This window comes from Oncorhynchus mykiss, chromosome 4, assembly GCF_013265735.2.
Source record: "Oncorhynchus mykiss isolate Arlee chromosome 4, USDA_OmykA_1.1, whole genome shotgun sequence".
Classification (NCBI taxonomy): Eukaryota; Metazoa; Chordata; class Actinopteri; order Salmoniformes; family Salmonidae; genus Oncorhynchus; species Oncorhynchus mykiss.
This window is the reverse complement of record NC_048568.1, coordinates 13,855,785-13,877,772: the sequence shown is the minus strand read 5'-3', so window position 1 is coordinate 13,877,772 and position 21,988 is coordinate 13,855,785. Positions and strand designations below refer to the sequence as shown.

Below are 21,988 nucleotides of genomic sequence, written 5' to 3'. Positions count from 1 at the left end.
TACGGTGAAGCATGGTGATGGCAGCATCATGCTGTGGGGATGTTTGTCAGCGGCAGGGACTGGGAGACTAGTCAGGATCGAGGGAAATATGAACAAAGCAAAGTACAGCGAGACTCTTGACGAAAACCTGCTCCAGAACGCTCAGAAACTCAGACTGGGGGCGAAGGTTCACCTTTCAACATGACAATGACCCTAAGCACACAGGCAAGACAATGCAGGAGTGGCTTCGGGACAAGTCTCTGAATGTCCAGAGAAGTCTCTGAATGCCAGGCAATTTATAAACTTGCATTTCTTTGAGACTAACATTTAGTTTTCAACAGCAGAGATTTGTATAAACCTTGCTGTCTGTCTGCGTTGTGTTGTTGCCTAGCTCCTCTGAACAACAGTGACCTGACGAGAGAGCACATGTTCTATGCCAGGTGAAATCGCGCCTCATTAGCTCATTGTTATGGATTTATCCAATTAAATATCACTAGAAAATAGCTTATGCAAAGGCAGCTACTTTGTTGTTATTCTGGCTGCACTGTTTGACGTGACTAAATTAGTCGTAGTTGGCTAACTAGCAAGCAAGGATGAACGACTGGGTAGCGTCTCTGGCAACCGAATCGATAAAACGAACGATCAGCCGGCTTGGGTAGCAACCCTAGATTTGTGTCGGGACTATATCTTGTGGAAGGACGAAATAGTATGAATAAATTCATCAAAACGTTTTTAATGAAAATGTCAATCATTATTATTATTATTAGTAGTAGTATTTGAATATGTTAGTAACCCTTTGTATAAAAATGATAATGCCCTATATGGCCCGTCCTCAACCCGTGTGCCATATGTCTCCCAAACACAGGCTTCGAGGGCATTATCACTCAAAATAATGCCCTCTCTAGAATGCCCTTCAAGCCAATCAGAAAGGAGTATTCAACAATGCCATGGTATAAGTGAAGTTATTGCATGTGCATGGTTAGATGTTTTTTTGTTTTGTTTGCCTGTCCCTCAGAGGATGCAGGATGGTACTTCCCCAGTGTAAAGAGGGACCCTGGCCGTTACCTGCAGCCCTGCTCAGAGTCCGTCAAGACCTGGCTGAGGAGCATGAAGAGTGCTGGGAAGGTCCTCCTGCTGATCACCAGCTCCCACAGTGACTATTGCAGGCTCATCTGTGACCACATCCTGGGGTGAGTTAGTAGAGGGAATCGGTCTGGAGACCAGACCAGAGACCACACACTGCACTGACCGCATCCAGCCAGGTCCCAGGTTCCAGGGCCCAGCCAAGACCCAGCCTTCCTGTCTTTACCACCGTGTACCAACACTGCTTTTGACCAAATACCAATTGACACACTAGTCCCTAAATAATGCACAAATTTTTGACCAGGGCCTATAGGGCTTTGGTCAAAAGTAGTGTACTATTTAGGGAATAGGGTGCCATTTGGGATACACAGCATAAACCACACCTCACTGGGGCCAGGCACTAACCAAACTGGTTGAGCCCCAATATGGGAGAGAATACCAGTCGGGGCTAAAGTCCAGACTTTTTTAATGGTTTTATGATGAGCCCCGACTGGTTTCAGCCCTACTGGGTCTTCTCCCGCAACCCACATTGCGTACAGCTCCCATATGCCTCTATCCCTCATTCCTTCAGTCACCCCCGGTTTTATATGGCTGTCTTGGGTTACAATCACCATCACACACCACTCACACCCTGGTCAGCTAGCCTGCTGACCAGCACACCCTCTCACCACTGTGCCCTGTCCGCTCTCATTCCCACCCAGCCCAGCAGAGATACAACAGCACATTAAACTAGTAAGTCTTCCCTATAACTTTGCCTGACCATATGCAATGGTGATGTTTGTCCTAGCCTGCTCTCCATAGACTCATTATTACTAGCTGTGGGCTGACCTAGACCAGAGGACTGGACTGTGTCAGTGGTGCCTCTCTCTCTCTGCAGTGTACACTATGTGGTCTAGGGTTATTGTTCTAGCCTAAACCCTCTTACACACTCGGTCAGGAGGCAAGAGGACGACTCGCGGAAAGCAGACTGGTGCTGTGGCTGAATAGAATGCCTTAGTGAAGTGTCTCTGCCCAATATCTAAACAGCTAACAGACACACTCACACGTCACCAGTATTACTTCACAGTGGAGAACTTGATCATGAGTATTAATCCATCCAAGGCCATAGCCTAGCTAAAGTAAGATTTGATGCCCATCTGGTAAGAAACCAACCACACAGATGATCTATTCTTCTGCTCCACTCTGCTATTATAGCTGACCGTTATGGAGAGTTAGACTCAGGGGAGAGAGGGGCAGTGGGGGCTGAAATCAACCGTTTGTTCTGAATGTCTACCAGGTCTCCGGGGACCTCTATGGCCCAGACTTTCCCCCATAGCCATTTCCTGTCAAACAGCCTGGCCTGGCTCGGCCCGGTCTCTGTTGTTCCTCCCCCCCCCCCCCCCCCCCCCCCCCCTTCCCCTTCCCCTGTCTCCCCTCCACTGTTTCACTGGCCGCCCCCTTTCCTCCTCGCCACCTTTAACCCTCCGACATATGTCACCTCCCAAGGAGCCGCCATGTCAGAGGTGGGAGCCCGACTGTGTGTGTGCAATATAGTGTGTTCAGAGAATCAGTTTACAAGGACTGAGGACTGTGTGTGCAATATAGTGTGTTCAGAGAATCAGTTTACAAGGCCTGAGGACGCCTGATTTATGTTGCGATAACTGAGGCGAGGAAATCGCGCAGGCTGCGTCTTGTGGTAGCTCTGGGATAAGCTTTGCTTTGTTCTGCTGTACGGGCTGGCCTGCATGCTAATCCTCCTGTGTGTTGTGTTGTTGTCCACAGTAGCTGTTGTGGTAGGACAATGTCTGGCTTCACAGTCAACAGACTCAGATGTGTGACTCTTTCTCCTGCAGCCCCAGGCTGGAGTCTATGAGCTATATGCTTTTCGACACCTCTATAATGCATAGGCACTCCCCAGTGAAGAATGCCCTCTCACCTGATCTGACTTCTGTTTTCCGTCAGGAAGAACAACTCGTTTCTCCTGCCCTCTTAAAAGCCCACGCTTTTCTCGGTAGAGCAGTCTGGCAACTGTAGCCCTGCGGGCTGTGGGCCAGGGACGGAGAGCAGTCAGAAGTGTCACAACAAGACCAGGGCTGCCAGTCAGGCCCCTACCAACCAGGACCCATGGTCTGCTCCAGGAGTATCTAGGTGACTCCTTGGCATGGCCAGCCATGGGAAGATGAAACCATAAGTCTACAACAGATATTTTTTATACTTCCCTGCTATGCTTTTTGCTGGCTAGAATAGGATGTAGCGATAATGTTATGCTATGTCAGGAATATGTTTGACTAGCTCCTAAGGATGCAACCCTGGTCTGTATGTCTGCTAGCTAGTGCTTGGAGCTGGACACTGATGCTGACCTAGTGTTAATAATCCCTATGAGTGTATGTGTTTGTCTTTTTTTGGTCTGTTGTGAGTTTATTTCTCTCTGGGGAAATGTTGATATTGTTCCCTAACATTTCCCTCCGTTCCATTTCCATAAATGCACTGTTTGTGGTTGACTGGTTTTCATCAGCTCCCTAATGTTTAGTTCAAGCAATGTTTTTTTTTTTAAATGATCTTGTGCTAAACAGGAACGGCGTCCAAACTTTGACCTTACACTAAGCCTGTATTTGTTTGTAATAATCAGATGGATCGTTTCTCATTGGCTATTGCAGGAAGGACTGGGAGGAGCTGTTTGACATCATCATCACCAACGCCTTGAAGCCTGGGTTCTTCTCCCTGGTGCCCCAACAGAGGCCCTTCAGGACTCTGGGTGAGTTCCTGCCGGCCTGCCTATCTGTATGTCTGCATTTTCACACAAGATACCCGATGTACAGTACACTTCACAGCAACACTAAGCACTGTGGAACAGCCCTTTGCCTTCATCAAAAAGGGCTTTGCAGGGCTGTAGATTTTACACCCCAGTGGGATCTCATGATGGTGATTACTGAAACTTATCGTGGGGGGGCAGGTCTCAGGTTGGACTCATTGGCAGTCAGGATTGTTAGTCTCCATTGAGTGATGTTAACACACCAGGTTCCCATTATCCGACAGTCAGGAGATAAAGCTTTGTTCAGAGATAAAATACTAGTTCTTCCAACTAGCATAGAGGTGAGTCTTCAGATGTTTAAGGATTTTTAAAAATATTTATTTTTATTTAACTAGGCAAGTCAGTTAAGAACAAATTCTTATTTATAATGACAGCCTAACTCGGCCAGACCCTCCCCTAACTCGGACGACGCTGGGCCAGTTGTGCGCCGCCCTATGGGACTCCCGATCACGGCCGGTTGTGATACAGCCCGGGATCAAACCAGGGTCTGTAGTGGCGCCTCTAGCTCTGAGATGAAGTGCCTTAGACCGCTGCGCCACTCGGGATAATTAGGAGTACGAAACTAGGGTATTTGGTGCAGTTTCCTGTTGCAGAATCACTTTTCTGGTTCTAATAAAATCAGAATACTTGTGGAGTTGGAGTCCAGAAAAAAAATCTGTGCATCTAATAATCTCTCAAAACCCAAGTGAAACCAGTAGGATAAACTAGCATCAAGACAGGTGGTGAACATCAATCTACAGATGTAGGATCTTCATTTGAGCCAATCTGCTACAGCAGGAGAATAATCCTGCAGCGACAGAAAAAGTGAATTTTTTTGTGATTTTTTTCATTTATGGACGTTTTTGTAGGGGAAAACCAAGTCTGAAATTTCAATATGGGAATTACAAACTTCAAGAAGCCTTTTTAAACCTCCAAATACACTACAAGTTTAAATGTACTGCATTGCAGAAAAGTGATCCTGCAACAGGGTGATCAAATTAAGATCCAACATCTTTTTTTGTTCATATTAGCTGTCAGTATTTTCTAATATGATCTGTGATCCACACATGGTCCCAGTTGTCCTGCTCAGGCAGCTTATATTTAATCCCGATCGGTTCCTGAAGGTGTGCACCGGCTCTGGAATGCTCCCCCATCTGGACCGCGTTCCCGCCAGGAATAACACTGGAGCGAAGCATTATGTGTTGAAACACAATGACCAAGCCGCTCAAATATTCACTCCTCCTCCAGCCCTCGCCACGTTGGCAGATATAGCCTCAGTCAGTGGCTGGTTCTGTTCCATACTGGAGAGATATCTGATTTGATTTTCTTATTTCATCCATACAGAGATATTGGCCTCTGGGATATAACATCAATGTTGTGCACTACTTATGTGCCTCTATTGTAATGTTCTAAGTGTTGCTATAGTGATGCTGTTAAGTTGATCGGATAAAGCTGAGTTGACAAGGTCCGTCTTAGCTCAGGAGGTCAAAGGCTAGTTTACTATCAGAAGGTTGAAATCTTGTCCACATATACCGTGGGGACCGAAATGATTGACACCCTTGATAAAGATGAGAAAAAAGGACCGTAAAATAAATAATTAAAATATTGAGCTGTATTGTATGCTCCAAAGAAATGAGGAAACTATATTATTTTATACTAATACAATTGACCAGAGAAATATATTTTGTTTAACAGGTAACATTTTTCTTCTCTCAAAAAGGTAGAGGTCAAAATGATTGACACCCCTGTTTTCAATATCTTTTGATACAGTACTTTACCTTGTGAAGATAACGGCACTAAGACTTTTTCTAAAATGTTTTATGAGATGGAGAACACATTGGGGAGGGAACTTAGATCATTCCTCCATACATAATCTTTCCAGATCCTTGATATCCTTTGTCTGCGCTTGTAGACTGTCCTCTTCAATTCAAACCACAGGTTTTCAATGGGTTCGGAGACTGAGATGCCCATTGCAAAATTTAGATTTTTGTGGCCAATTAACCATTTCTTTGTGGATTTTGATGTGTGCTATAAGTTATTGTCTTGCTGGAAGATCCATTTGTGGCCAAGTCTCAGTCCCGTTATCCTCGCAAGGTGAGGTATTGAAAACGGGTGGAAAATATATATATATATACTTTTGAGAAAAACTTGTATTTATTGTTAAACAAAATCTCTTTCTCTAGGCAATTGTATTAGTATAATTCCCCAAAAAACTTTACCATACAATATAACTCAGTATTTGAATTATGTATTTGATAGTTTTTTGCTGATCTTTATCAAGGGTGTCAATCATTTCGGACCCCACTGTATGTATATATAGTCCAGTTTAATTTGTTGACATTTGGACACCTGCTCTTTCCATGATATAGTAGACTGACCAGGTGAAAGCTATGATCCCTTATTGATGTCACTTGTTAAATCTGTGTAGATGAAGGGGAGGAGACAGGTTAAAGAAGGATTTTTAAAGCCTTGAGACAATTGAGACATGGATTGAGAATGTGTGCCATTCAGAGGGTGAATGGGCAAAACAACAAGAACTGCAACGCTGCTGAGTTTTTAACACTCAACAGTTTCCGGTTTGTATCAACAATGGTCCACTGCCCAAAGGACATCCAGCCAACTTGACACAGCTGTGGGAAGCATTGGAGTCAACAAAGCCAGCATCCCTGTGGAACACTTTCGACACCTTGTAGAGTCCATGCCCTGACAAATTGAGGCTGTTCTGAGGGCAAAAGGGGGTGCAACTCAATATTAGGAAGGCGTTCCTAATGTTTTGTACACTCAGTGTATGTATGCAGTTTTATGTCCAGAAATATTCAAGAGGTTATAGGTTATTTTAATGCTCACTAATTCTGGACCTACCTAAAAAAAAATGTAATCTCAATTTAGATATTTTTTTCCAACATCAGCCTCATTTGATGGAGTGGCTCAAATACTGTATGTGTGTCATTAAATGGGTTCCTACACAGGACAGGAGTAGCTACATTATATAATTCATAAGAGCTCAGTTCCTGCCAGGTACTGTATTAGACTGAGAGGTTTTATAAACCAATCCTTTACTTTGGCTGCTAGCATCAGACTCCTCCCAGCCTCTTATTAAGCGTGGGTTGCGTCCCACACGGCACCCTATTCTCTATATATTGCACTACTTTTGAACAGAACCCTATGGACCCTGGTCAAAAGTAGTGCACTGTATAGGCAGTAGGGTGCCATTTGAGACATGACCATGGCCTTCAGCAGCCATTTGTCCAGAGGATGCCAGATCTCTCTAAATATTTGCTTGGTTACAGTGAAAACGCCACAGGATTTCACATCCTAACAGGTGACCGGTATTCTTTGTGTGCGCGCGCACGCCTGTGTGTTTCTGTGCTCAGTTTTTCTGGGGTTCCAGAGACCACATACTCCTCATTCCACTTTCTCTTAAGGTCCCTGCATCCTCACAGCTGTTATACTGTGTCTGTCTGTCTGTCTGTCTGTCTGTCTGTCTGTCTGTCTGTCTGTCTGAATTGCACAAACTAAAGTCTGTGCTTTGTCTCTCTCTTCTGCCACAATATTTATAGCATATTTAACCTTAGCGTGAACCTGGTGCAGCCCACTCTGTCAAGGACTGTCTTTTTCTAAAAAAGAAGGTAGAGGTTCTCTTGCTGCTGGTCTTAAGCACCCATCAGTCTCATAAAGACTGTTTTCTTCTCCTGTCCAGAAGTGCAGTCACCCACTTCAAAGTGCAGGGTTCCTAAAAGCTGGGCAGCAAAGGGTATACTTTAGCAATAAGGTCCGAGGATGTGTGGTATATGGTCAGTATACCACAGCTAAGGGCTGTTCTTACACACGACGCAACGCGGAGTGCCTGGACACAGCCCTTAGCTGTGGTATATTGGTCATATGTCACAAACCCCCGAGGTGCCTTATTAGTATTATAAACAGGTTACCCACATAATCATAGCAGTAAAAATACATGTTTTGTCATACCCGTGGTATACGGTCTGATATACCATGGCTGTCAGCCAATCAGCATTCAGGGCTCGACCCACCCAGTTTATAAGGTACTAAACTCAGCAAAAAAAGAAACGTCCTCTCACTGTCAACTGCGTTTATTTTCGACGATAAACACGAATCCGACCATCACCCCTGGTGACACAAAACCGTGCTTTTTTGCCAGTCCTGTCTGGTCCAGTGATGGTGGGTTTGTGCCCATAGGCAACGTTATTTCCGGTGATGTCTGGTGAGGACCTGCCTTACAACAGGCCTACAAGCCCACAGTCCAGCCTCTCTCAGCCTATTGCGGACAGTCTGACCACTGATGGAGGGATTGTGCGTTCCTTGTGTAACTCGGGCAGTTGTTGTTGCCATCCTGTACCTGTCCCGCAGGTGTGATGTTCAGATGTGCAGATGTTGTTACACGTGGTCTGCCACTGCGAGGACGATCAGCTGTCTGTCCTGTCTCCCTGTAGCGCTGTCTTAGGCGTCTCACAGTACAGACATACCAATTTATTGCCCTGGCCACATCTGCAGTCCTCATGCCTCCTTGCAGCATGCCTAAAGCACGTTCACGCAGATGAGCAGGGACCCTGGGCATCTTTCTTTTGGTGTTTTTCAGAGTCAGTAGAAAGGCCTCTTTAGTGTCTTAAGTTTTCATAACTGTGACCTTAATTGCCTACCGTCTGTAAGCTGTTAGTGTCCTAACGACCGTTCCACAGGTGCATGTTCATTAATTGTTTACGGTTCATTGAAAAAGCACGGGAAACCGTGTTTAAACCCTTTACAATGAAGATCTGTGGAGTTATTTGGATTTTTATGAATTATCTTTGAAAGTAGGGTCCTGAGTTTATTTACTCAATGGAGATTCCAGCAGGCCTAAACCCTAGCTGTTTAACTGAGTTCTCTTTTCAGCTAAACATTAGATTTGTTTTCGAGGAACTTTCTGTGATCTCCCCGCCTTGCAGTTTCTAGAGTGTGTGTAATGCTCTAGAAGTTGTGTGGTGGTTTACATTCCAGCCTCTCTCTATCTTGTTTTGGCTGTCTTCCAATGCCCCCTTGCTCAAACTGAAGCAGACTGGGGTTATTGCTAAGCAGCAGCCAAACAGCCAAAACCAAAACCCCTCCAATCATCTAGGAATGACTAAGTGAAGAGTATTTGGCTGTTGTTGAGCATCAAGACATAAACCATGTACCTGAAGCCTGGAAAGACCCTAGAGTGTTATTTATGTAAATACTTCTATGAGGTCATTGACACGCTTTCTTGTACTGATTGATGTGTGACCTCTGTGACTTCTATGAAGTGTTCCTCTTCACTGAGAAGCCGACACATTGCCTGGTGGCTGAGGGTGTTTCCTAAATGGCACTCTATTCCCTATATAGTGCACTACTTTGAACAGAGCCCTTATCAAAAGTGGTGCCCTACATAGGGAATTGGGTGCCATTTTGGGACGCACATTGAGACGCGGCTACACCGGGCCAGGCTGAGCCACTGCACCCACAGAGGTATGAGAGGAGGAAGCAGGCTAGCCTTCTTGGGCGTGTCCAAAATTGCACCATGTTCTGTATATAGTGCACTACTTTTGACCAGGGCCACCTTAAATGCTTCATTAGTGTGCTAATACCGTGCCATTTGGGACACAGGCCCATGACTCTGTTTTGACTCCGAGAACTGTTTTTCCCTCGCTGTGCTGATGTAATGGCCGCTGTACTCTGTGTACCAGCAGCAGCAAAGCTAAGAGCAGAGTTTAGAAGGAAATAGATATCCAGAATTAGACAACATGCTTAGACCTAAATATGAACTGTTTAGGAAACATACTCATGATAGTAGTTCCAAATAGGCTCATTTCCCCTGTGAAAAAATCGCCCTTTTCAACATTTTTTTTAAATCCCTCACAAGAGTACTGTATATTGAACTATGGAAATATTTGAGGTGTGGTTGTGTGGTGTGGTCGTGTATGTTCGTGTCATTGAGCGGCGTGGTCGAGCCGTGTGGTGACCCTGTGGTAAGGTTGCTCACTTTGTCTTGCAGTGAATGATGTGGAGGAGAGTGAAGGACTGCCGTCCCTGGACAAGCCTGGCTGGTACTCTCAAGGAAACTGGCCCCACCTCCACCAGCTGCTCAAAACAATGACTGGGAAACCTGAGCCCAAGGTTAGATTTGTTGATTCATTGATTGTTTGTTTGATGGGTTAGTTGAATATTTTCTTGTCCTTACAGAGGAAGTTATGCTCGCTCAGCTGTTGAAGTAACTAGCAAATGTTATACATGTATCCAAATAACCATCACTTCCATACTATCCTGGGATCTGTGTCTCCATGTTTATCCACAGGACACTGAGCTTCCGTTCCTGGCAAACGCACAGAGATCGGACGTCCTATATAAATCAGCTCAGGGAGATTTACACCGGTGTGACGGAGAGGGAAACATGGCCTCGTACACAGCCTATACGATCTCTGGCAGGCAGCTAGCTCGTCTGATTCTGAGACTCTGTTTGTGCTCTGTCTCAGCTCTTGAGGAAAGGCCCCGGCAACAGCTGTGTCAAGCCCCTTCGAGTGCACCCAGGCATGATCATTATCCACGTCCTCAGCCTCTCCTTCCTCTCCCGCCTCCAAACATCCACCCCTCCAGGGGCGCTCAATGCCCCCCTCTATTATCGGGCCACGTGGAGAAAGCACTCGCGGAATGCAGTGTCAACCTGCACTTGTGGCAGCTTTAAGGCAGCCACTCTGGGGTGACCTGAGGCGGTCGACATTTTGGGTTCTCTTCACTTTTACCTGATAGGACTTAATGTAGGCCAGTAGGCCGGCTGAATGGGAGGCATTCAGAGCAGATTACAGTCCCATGTAGGTCCCCTGTAGCAGTTTTTACAGGCCTGGCTGCTATGTGTAGGATCACAACTTATACACTGAGCTGCCCATCTCATACAGACTCAGTGAGTCAATGATTGAAGTGGCGCTAGTTTTTTAATTCAATTAAAAGAGCAGTATAAGCCTGGTGTGATCATAAGGCATTTGCTATACATTGGCAGTTTCACATATTCACATTGATTGAAAGATTACGTCATTTTTGTAATCCAAGAAAGACAGCATCAGAATATTGCAGTTCAGTTGTGTCCTTACCATTTCATTAGTTGCATATCAGCAGCGTTGCTAAGTAACATGGATTATAACATGGATTATAGTATATCTCCCTGGCCCTCTCATGTCAGATATGTGATCTCCCCCTCCCGCTTGTCTATTTGCGTCCCAAATAGCACCCTATTCCCTAAATAGTGCACTACTTCTGACCGGTGCCCTGCTAGTAGTGCACTATGTAGGGAATAGGGTGCCATTTGGGACACGGCCTCTGTCTGTCCCAGTCAGGCCGCACACAGTGGAGCACAATGGGCTCATTAAGCTGGGCTTTCTGGGCTGCTGTGGCTTTTCAGACCTGTTTATCCAGGGGTGGCTTTACCGCTAATCGCTGCTCTGAGTGATGCATTGATAAGTGTAGGGGGGCAGTGAACTGGGCTGGGGGTCTCTTGACTGGGTCTAGGGGAAGGGAGGGAGCCACAGGTTGTAGCTACAGTTGAAGTCGGAAGTTTACACACACCGTAGCCAAATACATTTAAACTTAGTTTTTCACAATTCCTGACATTTAATCCTAGTGAAGATTCCCTGTCTTAGGTCAGTTAGGATCGCCACTTTATTTTAAGAATGTGAAATGTCAGAATAATAGGAGAGAGAATGATTCATATCAGCTTTTATTTCTTTCATCACAGTCCCAGTGGGTCAGAAGTTTACATACACTAAATTAGTATTTGGTAGCCTTTCAATTGTTTAACTTGGGTCAAACGTTTCGGGTAGCCTTCCACAAGCTTCCCACAATAAGTTGGGTGAATTTTGGCCCATTCCTCCTGACAGAGCTGGTGTAACTGAGTCAGGTATGTAGGACTCCTTGCTCGCACACGCTTTTTCAGTTCTGCCCACAAACTTTCTTTGGGATTGAGGTCAGGGCTTTGTGATGACTACTCCAATACCTTGACTTTGTTGTCCTTAAGCCATTTTGCCACAGCTTTGGAAGTATGCTTGGGGTTATTGTCCATTTGGAAGACCCATTTGCGACTAAGCTTTAACTTCCTGACTGATGTCTTGAGATATTGCTTCAATATATCCAAGTGCACCAGTCCCTCCTGCAGCAAAGCACCCCCACAACATGATGCTGCCACCCCCGTGCTTCACGGTTGGGATGGTGTTCTTCGGCTTGCAAGCCTCCCCCTTTTTCCTCCAAACATGACGATGGTCATTATGGCCAAACAGTTCTATTTTTGTTTCATCAGAGGACATTTCTCCAAAAAGCACGATCTTTGTCCCAATGTGCAGTTGCAAACCGTAGTCTGGCTTTTTTATGGCAGTTTTAGAGCAGTGGCTTCTTCCTTGCTGAGTGGCCTCTCAGGTTATGTTGATATAGAACTCATTTTACTGTGGATATAGATACTAAATACTTTTGTACCTGTTTCCTCCAGCATCGTCACAAGGTCCTTTGCTGTTGTTCTGGGATTGATTTGCACTTTTCGCACCAAAGTATGTTCATCTCTAGGAGACAGAACGCTTCTCCTTCCTGAGCGGTATGACGGCTGTGTGGTCCCATGGCTGTCAGTCCCAAGGCTGTCGGCTATGTGGTCCCATATACTCGCGTACTATTGTTTATACAGATGAACGTGGCACCTTCAGGTGTTTGGAAATCGCTCCCAAGGATGTACCAGACTTGTGGAGGTCTACAATTTTTTTCTGAGGTCTTGGCTGATTTCTTTTGATTTTCCCATGATGCCAAGCAAAGAGGCACTGAGTTTGAAGGTAGGCCTTGAAATTACATCCACAGGTACACCTCCAATTAACTCAAACGATGTCAATTAGCCTATCAGAAGCTTCTAAAGTTATGACATAATTTTCTGGAATGTTCCAAGCTGTTTAAAAGGCACAGTCAACTTAGTGTATGTAAACTTCTGACTTATAAGTGAAATAATCTGTCTGTAAACAATTGTTGGAAAAATTACTTACAAAGTAGATGTCCTAACCGACTTGCCAAAACTATAGTTTGTTAATAACAAGAAATTTGTGGAGTGGTTGAAAACGAGTTTTAATGACTCCAACCTAAGTGTATGCAAACCTCCGACTTCAACTGTAGTTACAAATTATGGAGAAAGTCAAGAGTTAACCTGAATTCTGTTGCATTATCTGTCCCAGCCTAATGAAACTCTTTATCATGAAAGCCTCTCTATAATGTTTTGCCACTGTGTTGGAATTCCTGGCCCTGTAAATATTTATCATACTGATCCGATGCCTCTGGCTGCAGTTGGGAGATGAAAAACGATCAGTGCACTCTGCAGCAGTGCTCTCTCTTCATCTCTGTGGCCAGTTTCTGGGAAAGCCTGGAAACCTGATGCCTGAGCCCGCCCCAGCCCCAGAGCTCCACAGGCTGGGCCCCAGGCTGGCCGACTGTCCTGTTTATTTATGCGTGGGACTGCGAGGCCTGGTCATAGACTCTGTAAAGGGCCTGAGAAGAGGGGGGAGGGGTTTCCGGAGCGAGGACTGCGGCCCACATGAATTCATTAGAGACCCTCCACTCTTCCCTCACCCCCCTCCTCTTTATGGATGCCTCATCTATACCCCCACCCTCCCAAACACACACACCCCACTCTGCATTCCACACAGAGAGCTATGTGAAGAACTCTTTAAGTGTGTGTCTTTAGTACCAAGATTTTCTCATTATCCTTATAGAACACTGACACCAGTGGCCTGGGGTCATAACCTTTCTTCTCTCCTTAAATGGACCCCTTGAGAAGTCAGAGTTTTGTGATGTGCTGAAACTCAAGGAGCTATTTCCTCTAAAGAGCTGTTTCCATTATGGCAGCATTCTTGTTTTTTTTCTTCCTCTAGTTGTTCCCTAATCTGACACTCTTCTTAACCCTTCGTTTCCACTGGGTTTGCAAGGAATTCAACTATTATGCATTTCAATGGTTTCAAAAGTAAGGAAATGGGTTGCCAGTCAGTTTTGGTACGCTGTTCAGCTAAGCCTGTCTTAACGTGTTTTTCTTGAGTACAAAACCAGAAATGATGGTCAAAGAAGACGTGATGGGTTTTTGCAGCCCCATCGTGTCTGGTCTAGTTCGCCCTAAGGGGCAGTAAGACACATGTCGGATTTGTTGAATTTGACTACTGCTGAGCGCTCCCTTGAAACGAATCCAGAAGAAAAATGCTATTTTATTACAGCACTTTACTAATCAGATGAGGGGGTAATTACTATAACATAGAAAAGTCAACTTAATTTACTGAGCAGCTGCGAATGTGGCCTCATTCATTGTCTATCCTGTCTCCTACCCTATACAGGTGGTGTACTTTGGGGATAGCATGCGGTCGGACATGTTCCCTGCTAGCACGTTCGGGAAGTGGGAGACGGTGATGATCGTGGAGGAAATGGAGGGAGAGGGCATCCCGAGGTGCGACGCAGCGAAGACCAACGAGGCCCAAGCGGAGCCTCGGGGCAAGAAGGGAAAGTTTGAGGTTAGTTCACACAAGCAGCTGTTTCCGTTCAAAGCGCTCTCCCACCTTTTTACCTTGCTCCCTGAAAGACATGTCCTCCCAACCCCCAGCCCCTTTGCTTTGCTTTGCTCAATGCCACAATATACCGTGTGTCGTGTCTGAGTGGGTACATGGGCTTGTTCATTTTGTAAGCGCTGTCAGAAGACTTACAGTGTTGTAAGTGTTCCGTGGCAGTTTCGTATAATTACAGTTCCACAGCTAATGGCGAAATCTGTAAAAGCGGTCATGCTGAAACAAGTTTATATGAGTCTATATTACTGCCTAGTGTCAGTACAGGAAAGTAGGCAAAGTAAATGCTCACGGCAGTTGACGTACTGCTAGGAAGGAAACTATAAACACATTCTTACAACTATTATGTAATATCGTCAGTGCTGCCCTCTCCCTCACTGACCAGGCCATAGTCTATCCATATCCAGAGGGGTCAGTGCTCCCTGAGAGGGAATTAGGTGAGTCAGCATATATGTTGCCAGGAACGATGAGAGGAACCACCTGGTTTGGATAGGACACCACTAAGGGTGTGTCCGTAAATTTACTCTGGATTGCCAGAGTGCGCTCGGAATGTGCTCTGAGCATTGCCAGATTGGCCGTTTTGTAAATTCAGATTGTTTCGCTCTGGGAGCATTCAGAGAGCACCCGTGAGACACTGCCGAGGAGTAGGGTTGATCTGAGCGTTCCGTCCTCGCAACGGCAGTCAAGCACCCAAGCTAACTGGCTAAAGTTGTCTTGCTTGCTAGTTACTTCCAGACACAAATGAGAGAACACCTCACTCTGACCATTTTACTCGCCCTAGCAGAGCTGGTTCGGCTAATTTCATGTTATCCAGAGCGTTGCTGACTAACTGTGCTGCTGGCAAAAATGTAATTATATATATTTTTGGGCCAATGTTTACTGACACCGGTCATATTCAACGGGTGATGCGCGTTCGTAAATTCGTCAGTTATTCTGTGCTCTGGCACACTCAGACGAGAATGCTCTGAAATAAGAGTTGATAGCCAGAGTGTATTGACGAACGCACTCTAAAGACAGATCGGAGCACAGGGCCTTGTCGGTGGACAAATCTTCTCGGCCTAGACTCACTACCTCTACCTCTCTTTCTCACGCTCTTCTCTTTTCTCTTTCTCTCTCGCTCCACTTCCTCTTTTCACTTCACCTTTCCTTACTAAAACCTATTTTCCCATTTGCCTCGTTTAGGATAAATTTGTTTTCCTCTGACTCCTGGAAGCTCCAGTAGGTTTCTCTCTCTCTCTCCACTGTGGTGTGTCAGCTCTGAGCTGTAGCTCCGCTGCAGCCAAAGTGTATGTAACACATTAGACAGTCTCAGAAAGCTGCCTGGAACAACATGTTTCTCATCAGTTTCCCCCAGATTCCTTTTGGTTACATTTTGGCTCTCAATATCTGGTGGGAATTTTCCACGTGAATAGGCAATGTACTGTTGTGCATCAATTTGCCAGTTATTAATGATGAATTATGAGGTTCTGTGTCATGTAGAAAAGCTCCATAACTAGGGAAGAATGAGAAGTAGTTAGCACAGTAGTTTGAGACAGAATATTTCCATGCCCTGGATTCATCTAATCTTATTGATGACTTTTAACATAAACCGTTTTTCTCAGCGAGCAACTCCGCCTCTAAGTCTGATTGGGAGTCAAAAAGCTTCACCATTCAGAATAACGTCTTCATCACACTTTCCACCAAGAGAGGGAAAAAGTAGCAACAATTTTCATTTGAAGCATTGACCTTTCTCCCAGATGAACTGAATCCCATTTTAAGGAAGTATCTGGATGAGTTGACTAATTTAGATTTATACATTTCTTCTGCCACCTCTGTTTTGATTTGTTATCTGTTCATGCTTGTTAACCACATCCTGTTATTAACATGTTAGACAAATGGCACTGATAAGTATGAGTAAGAAGGGTAGAGGTTTTCTCTTGGCAAAGTGGCCAACTCCACACTGCTTCTTATGTTGAAAAGTGGATCCATTATTACCCACACGTTTCCTCCCTAGTAGGAGGACATTTACAGTTTTGGTCATTTAGCATATGCTCTTATCCAGAGCAACTTACAGGAGCAATTAGGGTTAAGTGCCTTGCTCAAGGGCACATCGGAAGATTTTTCACCTAATCGGGGCGGGGATTCGAACCAACAACCTTTCTGTTACTGGCCCAACGCTCTTAAACGCTAGGCTATCTGCTGCCCCGTACCTCTTTCTGGTCAGTGAATCACTCCCTCTTTAACCCATGTGATGTGCTTTCAGGACCAGGGCATGAAGGCGCCCTCTGCTCCATCAGAACAGTGGGGATCCTACTTTGTGGACTCACACAAGAGTGGTGAAGGGGACGAGGAGAGCCAGAAACTCACCTGGTGCTGCCATAGCATCCACAAATACAGCACCATGGCCATCCCCAGTGTGGAGTCCATTGCAGGTACAGGGAGGAGAGGGCTACGGGGGCCCACTGACTCTGTGTTGCGTAATGACCTACCAAATTGCTGTATTTATTTATTTAACCTTTATTTAACTAGGCAAGTCAGTTAAGAACATATTATTTTTTACAATGACGGCCTACACCAGCCGAACCCGGGACGACCCTGGGCCAATTGTGCGCCGCCCTATGGGACTCCTAATCACGGCCGGTTGTGATACAGCCTGTAGTGACGCCTCTAGCACTGAGATGCAGTGCCTTAGACCCCAGCGCCTCTTGTCTTGAGAGAGGCATGCTCTGCTAGTTTAAAAGAGTAATTTGACCCCATATATCCTCTACTACCTGTTCCTTATTCTTGCTATGAAGTGCTGGTCACACTTTATTTGGATAGTCCAGATAGTATGACCATCTGTAGAATAGACTGTTGATAAGCAACTGCTTACTAAAGTTACGGTTATTGTTAAGGTTAGGTTTAGAATAATGGTTAAGTTAAGGGGTTATGTTTAGGGATAGGATACGGGTTAAGGTTAGGGTTAGTAGATAGATAGATAGTTTAATGTTACTGAGCATCCACAGATGGACTATCCAAATAAAGTGTTTGCCGAAGTGCTTTCTAAAACAGTTTGTTCCTTTTCGTGACGGTTTGCTTTGGCAGAGCTTTGCGCAATTTCCAGAAATCAGAGAGAGAAAAAAATTTAGTCATGGACCACTCCTAGCTATTGTTGATGATGTGTGCAGAATGGAAACTTTGAGGGTTACATGTCGTAGCTAAGCAGGCAAAACTGGTTGGTATGACATAATTCTCACTAGTTTAATCTCTCGTCCTCCTCCATAGATCTGCCTCTGAACTACAAGTTCCCCAGGTTCTGTCCCAACAAACCCTGCACCACCGGCTACTACCCCAGACCCCCAGATTCCCTGCTGAGAAAGTTCCAGAGTCAGTCGTCTTAAAGAGTCCCTCCTCCCCAGAGTCGCTCCCCCCCCCCCTCGCCCTCCTCAGCCTAAAGGGGAGGAATGTGCCTCCATCTCGCCTGTAGTTCCACACCTGAACCACGCCATCGATCCCTCTGGCACAGGAAATCGCGCTCACATTGGTAGAAACCATGGGAATGTGAAAGCACAGTATCTCTCTCTGCAAGTAACCTGGCTACATTTGAACGTTGTTCTGTACGTGGATTATTGTACATGTGTGTGGAAAAAATGTGACTTGCCAATTGTATGTGTGTGGGCGTGTCAGCAAACAGTGCTGATTTTAGAGCATATTATTCATATTGTTTCATGTGAAGACCACTTTTGTAATGTTGCTAGATAGGTAATTGATGTTCCAGTTAAACCCCCTACAAGTACATCATTCAATGTAAGTTAATAACTCTTCAGAGTACTAAAAAAAACTTTAAGCCCTGTAAATACTGTCCTACATTTAGTTTTTTGCTGTGTTTCCTTACCTCAAAAAACATGATTGGAGCTGGAGTGCAACGTTGCAGTCACAGCGGTGTTGTCTGTTGTCTCCAGAGAGAAATTCCTAATAATTCATTATGTCCAGTATCCTTGGTATGATGTGTGTGTGTGTGTGTATAATACATAACAAACAGCCATTTTGGTTTTCTGTTTCACTGTATGCATTTCAGTTACAGTAACTTAAGATGTCCTTTACGATAAAGCATTTCCCCTGTGTTTGTCACAGATTCCCCCCGGTACTGCTGCTCATTCCGTGCACCAGTTCCGGAGTTCTACATCACCGGCCTTCTAGGCTTCACTGAACTGTCTAAATACGCACTCATGGTTCCCATTTCCCCTTATTAGTAATTGTATATACTCTGTTCACCATTGTCACCATGCCCGTTGGTCCTGTGAGTACCTGTGTTGTTTCGGCTTTCGTGCTGCGTGTTTTGTACAATTGTTATTACGGGTCTCGTCCCGTGCATTGTTATTACGGGTCTTACCTCGTTCTTTTGTTTGGGTTGCATCCCAGTGTGTTTTGTATTTGTTCTGGGCATCGTCCCCGTGCCTTTCATGGCATGTTGTTTAATTTGGGTGAAGTATTAAAACCCCCTATGATGTATTCCTGCGCCTGTCGCCAATAATTTATGCAACGTAACAATATTGATTTTGTGGAAGGTGTTTAAGAGGATTGTTCTTGAAGAAATTGCACAATCAGTCCTTAGTGTTACCTTTTTTGTTGAAAGAATATGAAAATAATTCAACTGTAATATTGGATGCTTAAAGATTATGCTCTGTGTACTCTGTTATTCTTTTGGTACAACAGTAAACTATAGTGCGGTTGGAGTGACTACTGTGTAAAAATGGGTTATACTTATGCTTCATATGCAGTACCAATTTAAAGATATGCTTTAATTGACTTCTGAATGGTTACATGTGTTGGTTAGCTGCATATAGACTAGTTGTATTATAATAATAAGAAACAAGTCTTAATTTGCTTGCTTGTAGAAGTATTTTTACAGGAAGTACTTTAGAGAGGACAGCAGACCTTAATTGGTTTTTGGATTATTTATGTTTTAAACGTGTGTGTTGGTGTTAAATGCAGTGCAGTTTTGGTGATTGTATTCCATTTACTTTTTCCCCCCATCTGATTTAGAAACTTTTATTTGCTCATTTGCCTTATGTTCAATTCATTAGTGGTATTTTAGTGTTCTAGAGGAGATGCAGGGATAGTGTTCGATGTACTGTCTGTGAAATAAATAAAGTTATACAATTTTGTTAGACACTGCATTTTTCTGATGATTTGACTTTTCTTGAAAGTTCGAATAAAACATCTGAAAATGTGTCGACGTCAGATCATTACAAAATGGGATTCGACTGTTTCAAAATGTGTTTTAGACTGTTTGGCTACTTTCAATTCTACACATATATTCTCACTACCTGGCTGTTTGTGTCTACAAATCAGTAATTTCTGTCTCTCCCCTACTTCTTTAGTCACTTTCCTCTACTGCCCCTCCTCATTCGGCAGAATTGCTGACGTTCTTCTCTCCAAAACCTTGCGCAAAGAGGGTATACTTTGTTTCACTACTTGAAGAATCAACGTATTCGGATGCATGTCACGGGGATTACATTTATAACACAGAAATGACTTGTAGGGGGAGTGTCAAATCTGGACTACAATTGTACAACAACGGGTTTTGACAGGTAGGCTAATCTTGATCAGTGTATTGTTCTTTCTTTACAACAAGCCACCGATCGATTTTTTTTTTTTTTTAAGACTTCGGATCCAGTGTGCTATCTGCGCATATTTATACGTTAATGCCGTGTGTTATTAAACGTTTTTCGATGTTGGAATAATAATTCACTAATTACATATAAGAAAAGTACTATTTATGTAAGTAGATGTACATATTTACACGGAATAATGAACTAAATGTTTTTTTTGTCCTTGTGACATTCGGGAAACGGATGACAAAAGTCACATACAAGGACATTAGATACGATATGTACAAGTGTAGGATATTGTCAGAGTTGTGTATACGTATTTTATTTCCCATGACCTGAGGAAAACTAGCCTACTGATATGAGAAAAAAAACGGACACTTAGGCAAAGGTGTCTTTTTATATGACTAAAACATTTGTTAGGACGCTGGCGACCTGAATGTAGACTATCCAAGGTAAGGAGATGTGTAAGCAGCCAGGTAGGACATATAATACGTGGAGCTACTTTACTGTAAATTGGTGGTTGCCACTGTAAACCCTTGAGTTTAGGGTTTGTATTAGGCCTACTTTCGAGTGATGGAGTAGTATAGAATAGTTTTCATAATACACATTCTATAGTCATTTGTTTTTCAACGTGGTCATTTGAAATAGTCTTATCAAGTTTCAAGGGCACAGGTCTTTTAAAAACTAAACGTCTATTTGAGAATGATTTGCCCATTTTGTGCCATCAGTTTGTAATTTTTGTGTAAATTGAAAGAAAACAAAGCAGTCAAAGGTTAATCCAGCCCAGGAGAGGGACAGCTGTCCCCCTCAACTGGTTTCCTTTATTCCCCTAAACCAATCCAGTGCTCAATCTCCATGTCCTAAACACATAGCAGGAATAGGTTTCACTTCCACATCCAGGGTTCATGGTCTTTAAGGCAGTAATGGTAGACTATCTGATTATGTCTTTAAATGGGCAATCTGCAGTTGTTACATCCATTTGTAGACATTTAAATTAAATGTACCCATTGATTATTGAAGGATAGAATGTATAGATCTCCCATGAGCTCAGTACAACTATCATACCCCATCAGAATCCCACATATTAAGTTGTTTTACGCTTTGTGAACAATGTAAATGTAAACAAATACTGTTAGCCTCAAAATGGTTCAAAAAAATAGTTTGTATGTCATGGATGGTCAGTCCTTGTTTCTATATCTCTGTCCATGAGTTTGAGAATGGTTGTATTTCTCCAGCCCCATCCCTCAGCTGTTACAAAGTTGACCCCTTTGTTATTGTTCAAACTACAGATGCCTCTTTAAACTGGAATGTGCCCGTTTATGAGGTCAGGTGTCATATCTAGCTAGTTGGTCAAAGTGAAGCAACATCTGCACAATAATGGACATTTAGCTCCCTTGTCCCCGTTGGTGTCATTTTTAGTAGGCAATACTAAATTGTTTATTAAAATACACGACAGATCAAACTCACGCTAATAGGACTGACCAGAGTCTAGACTCTCTAGACAACCTTCAAAGTCACCACCGTTTGATTTTGCCCTAGGCAAGTGCCAAGAGTAAGGCAATGAAATGGATGTCCACATTCTTGAGAAGAGATGACTTGCACCACCATAGTGTTAAATGTACCAGGTGATGTTAGTCATTGGTTAAGCCAAACCACTATAACTGACGAATAGAATACCACAGAGACCTTTATGACCTTTAGAGTGTTGAGGACCATCTTTCTGACTATGTGGGTGTACATGGCTAGATTCACCTGAGACACCGCCAAACAAATGTAAGGATTATCTACCCTGATGAACACACCTCTCACCAATAGCTGGATACACTATCAATCTGAGGTATGATAGCACACTATACACATTACAGCTACCTCTTCTCAAGATACACATGGGGGAGGAGGAAGGGGGGGGGTGGGTCTATTTTGATTATTCATATAGATAAGTTGTATTTTTACAACAGAGATCTGAGCTTCCCTTTCAGTTGTCACAGTCTACAGTCTACTTGAAGCGTTTCAAA

At 44.0% G+C, this 21,988-nt stretch overlaps 2 protein-coding genes across 2 annotated transcripts in view; both read left to right on the top strand.

Annotated features, from left to right (window-relative positions):
- Positions 1–19,589, top strand: part of LOC110522132 (5'-nucleotidase domain-containing protein 1) — a 58,812-nt gene extending 39,223 nt beyond the window's left edge. The window contains exons 7-12 of the mRNA XM_036975680.1: positions 995–1,169; positions 3,699–3,796; positions 9,840–9,961; positions 14,179–14,352; positions 16,643–16,811; positions 17,644–19,589. Coding sequence (XP_036831575.1) covers positions 995–1,169; positions 3,699–3,796; positions 9,840–9,961; positions 14,179–14,352; positions 16,643–16,811; positions 17,644–17,759 — 854 coding nt within the window. The 3' untranslated portion in view covers positions 17,760–19,589. The remainder of the gene's footprint in view (positions 1–994; positions 1,170–3,698; positions 3,797–9,839; positions 9,962–14,178; positions 14,353–16,642; positions 16,812–17,643) is intronic.
- Positions 19,590–19,598: 9 nt separating this feature from the next.
- The window catches only part of dse (dermatan sulfate epimerase), a 29,119-nt gene continuing 26,729 nt past the window's right edge, over positions 19,599–21,988 (top strand). Inside the window, exon 1 of the mRNA XM_036975678.1 lies at positions 19,599–19,952. The gene's annotated coding sequence lies outside the window, so the exon portion shown is untranslated. The remainder of the gene's footprint in view (positions 19,953–21,988) is intronic.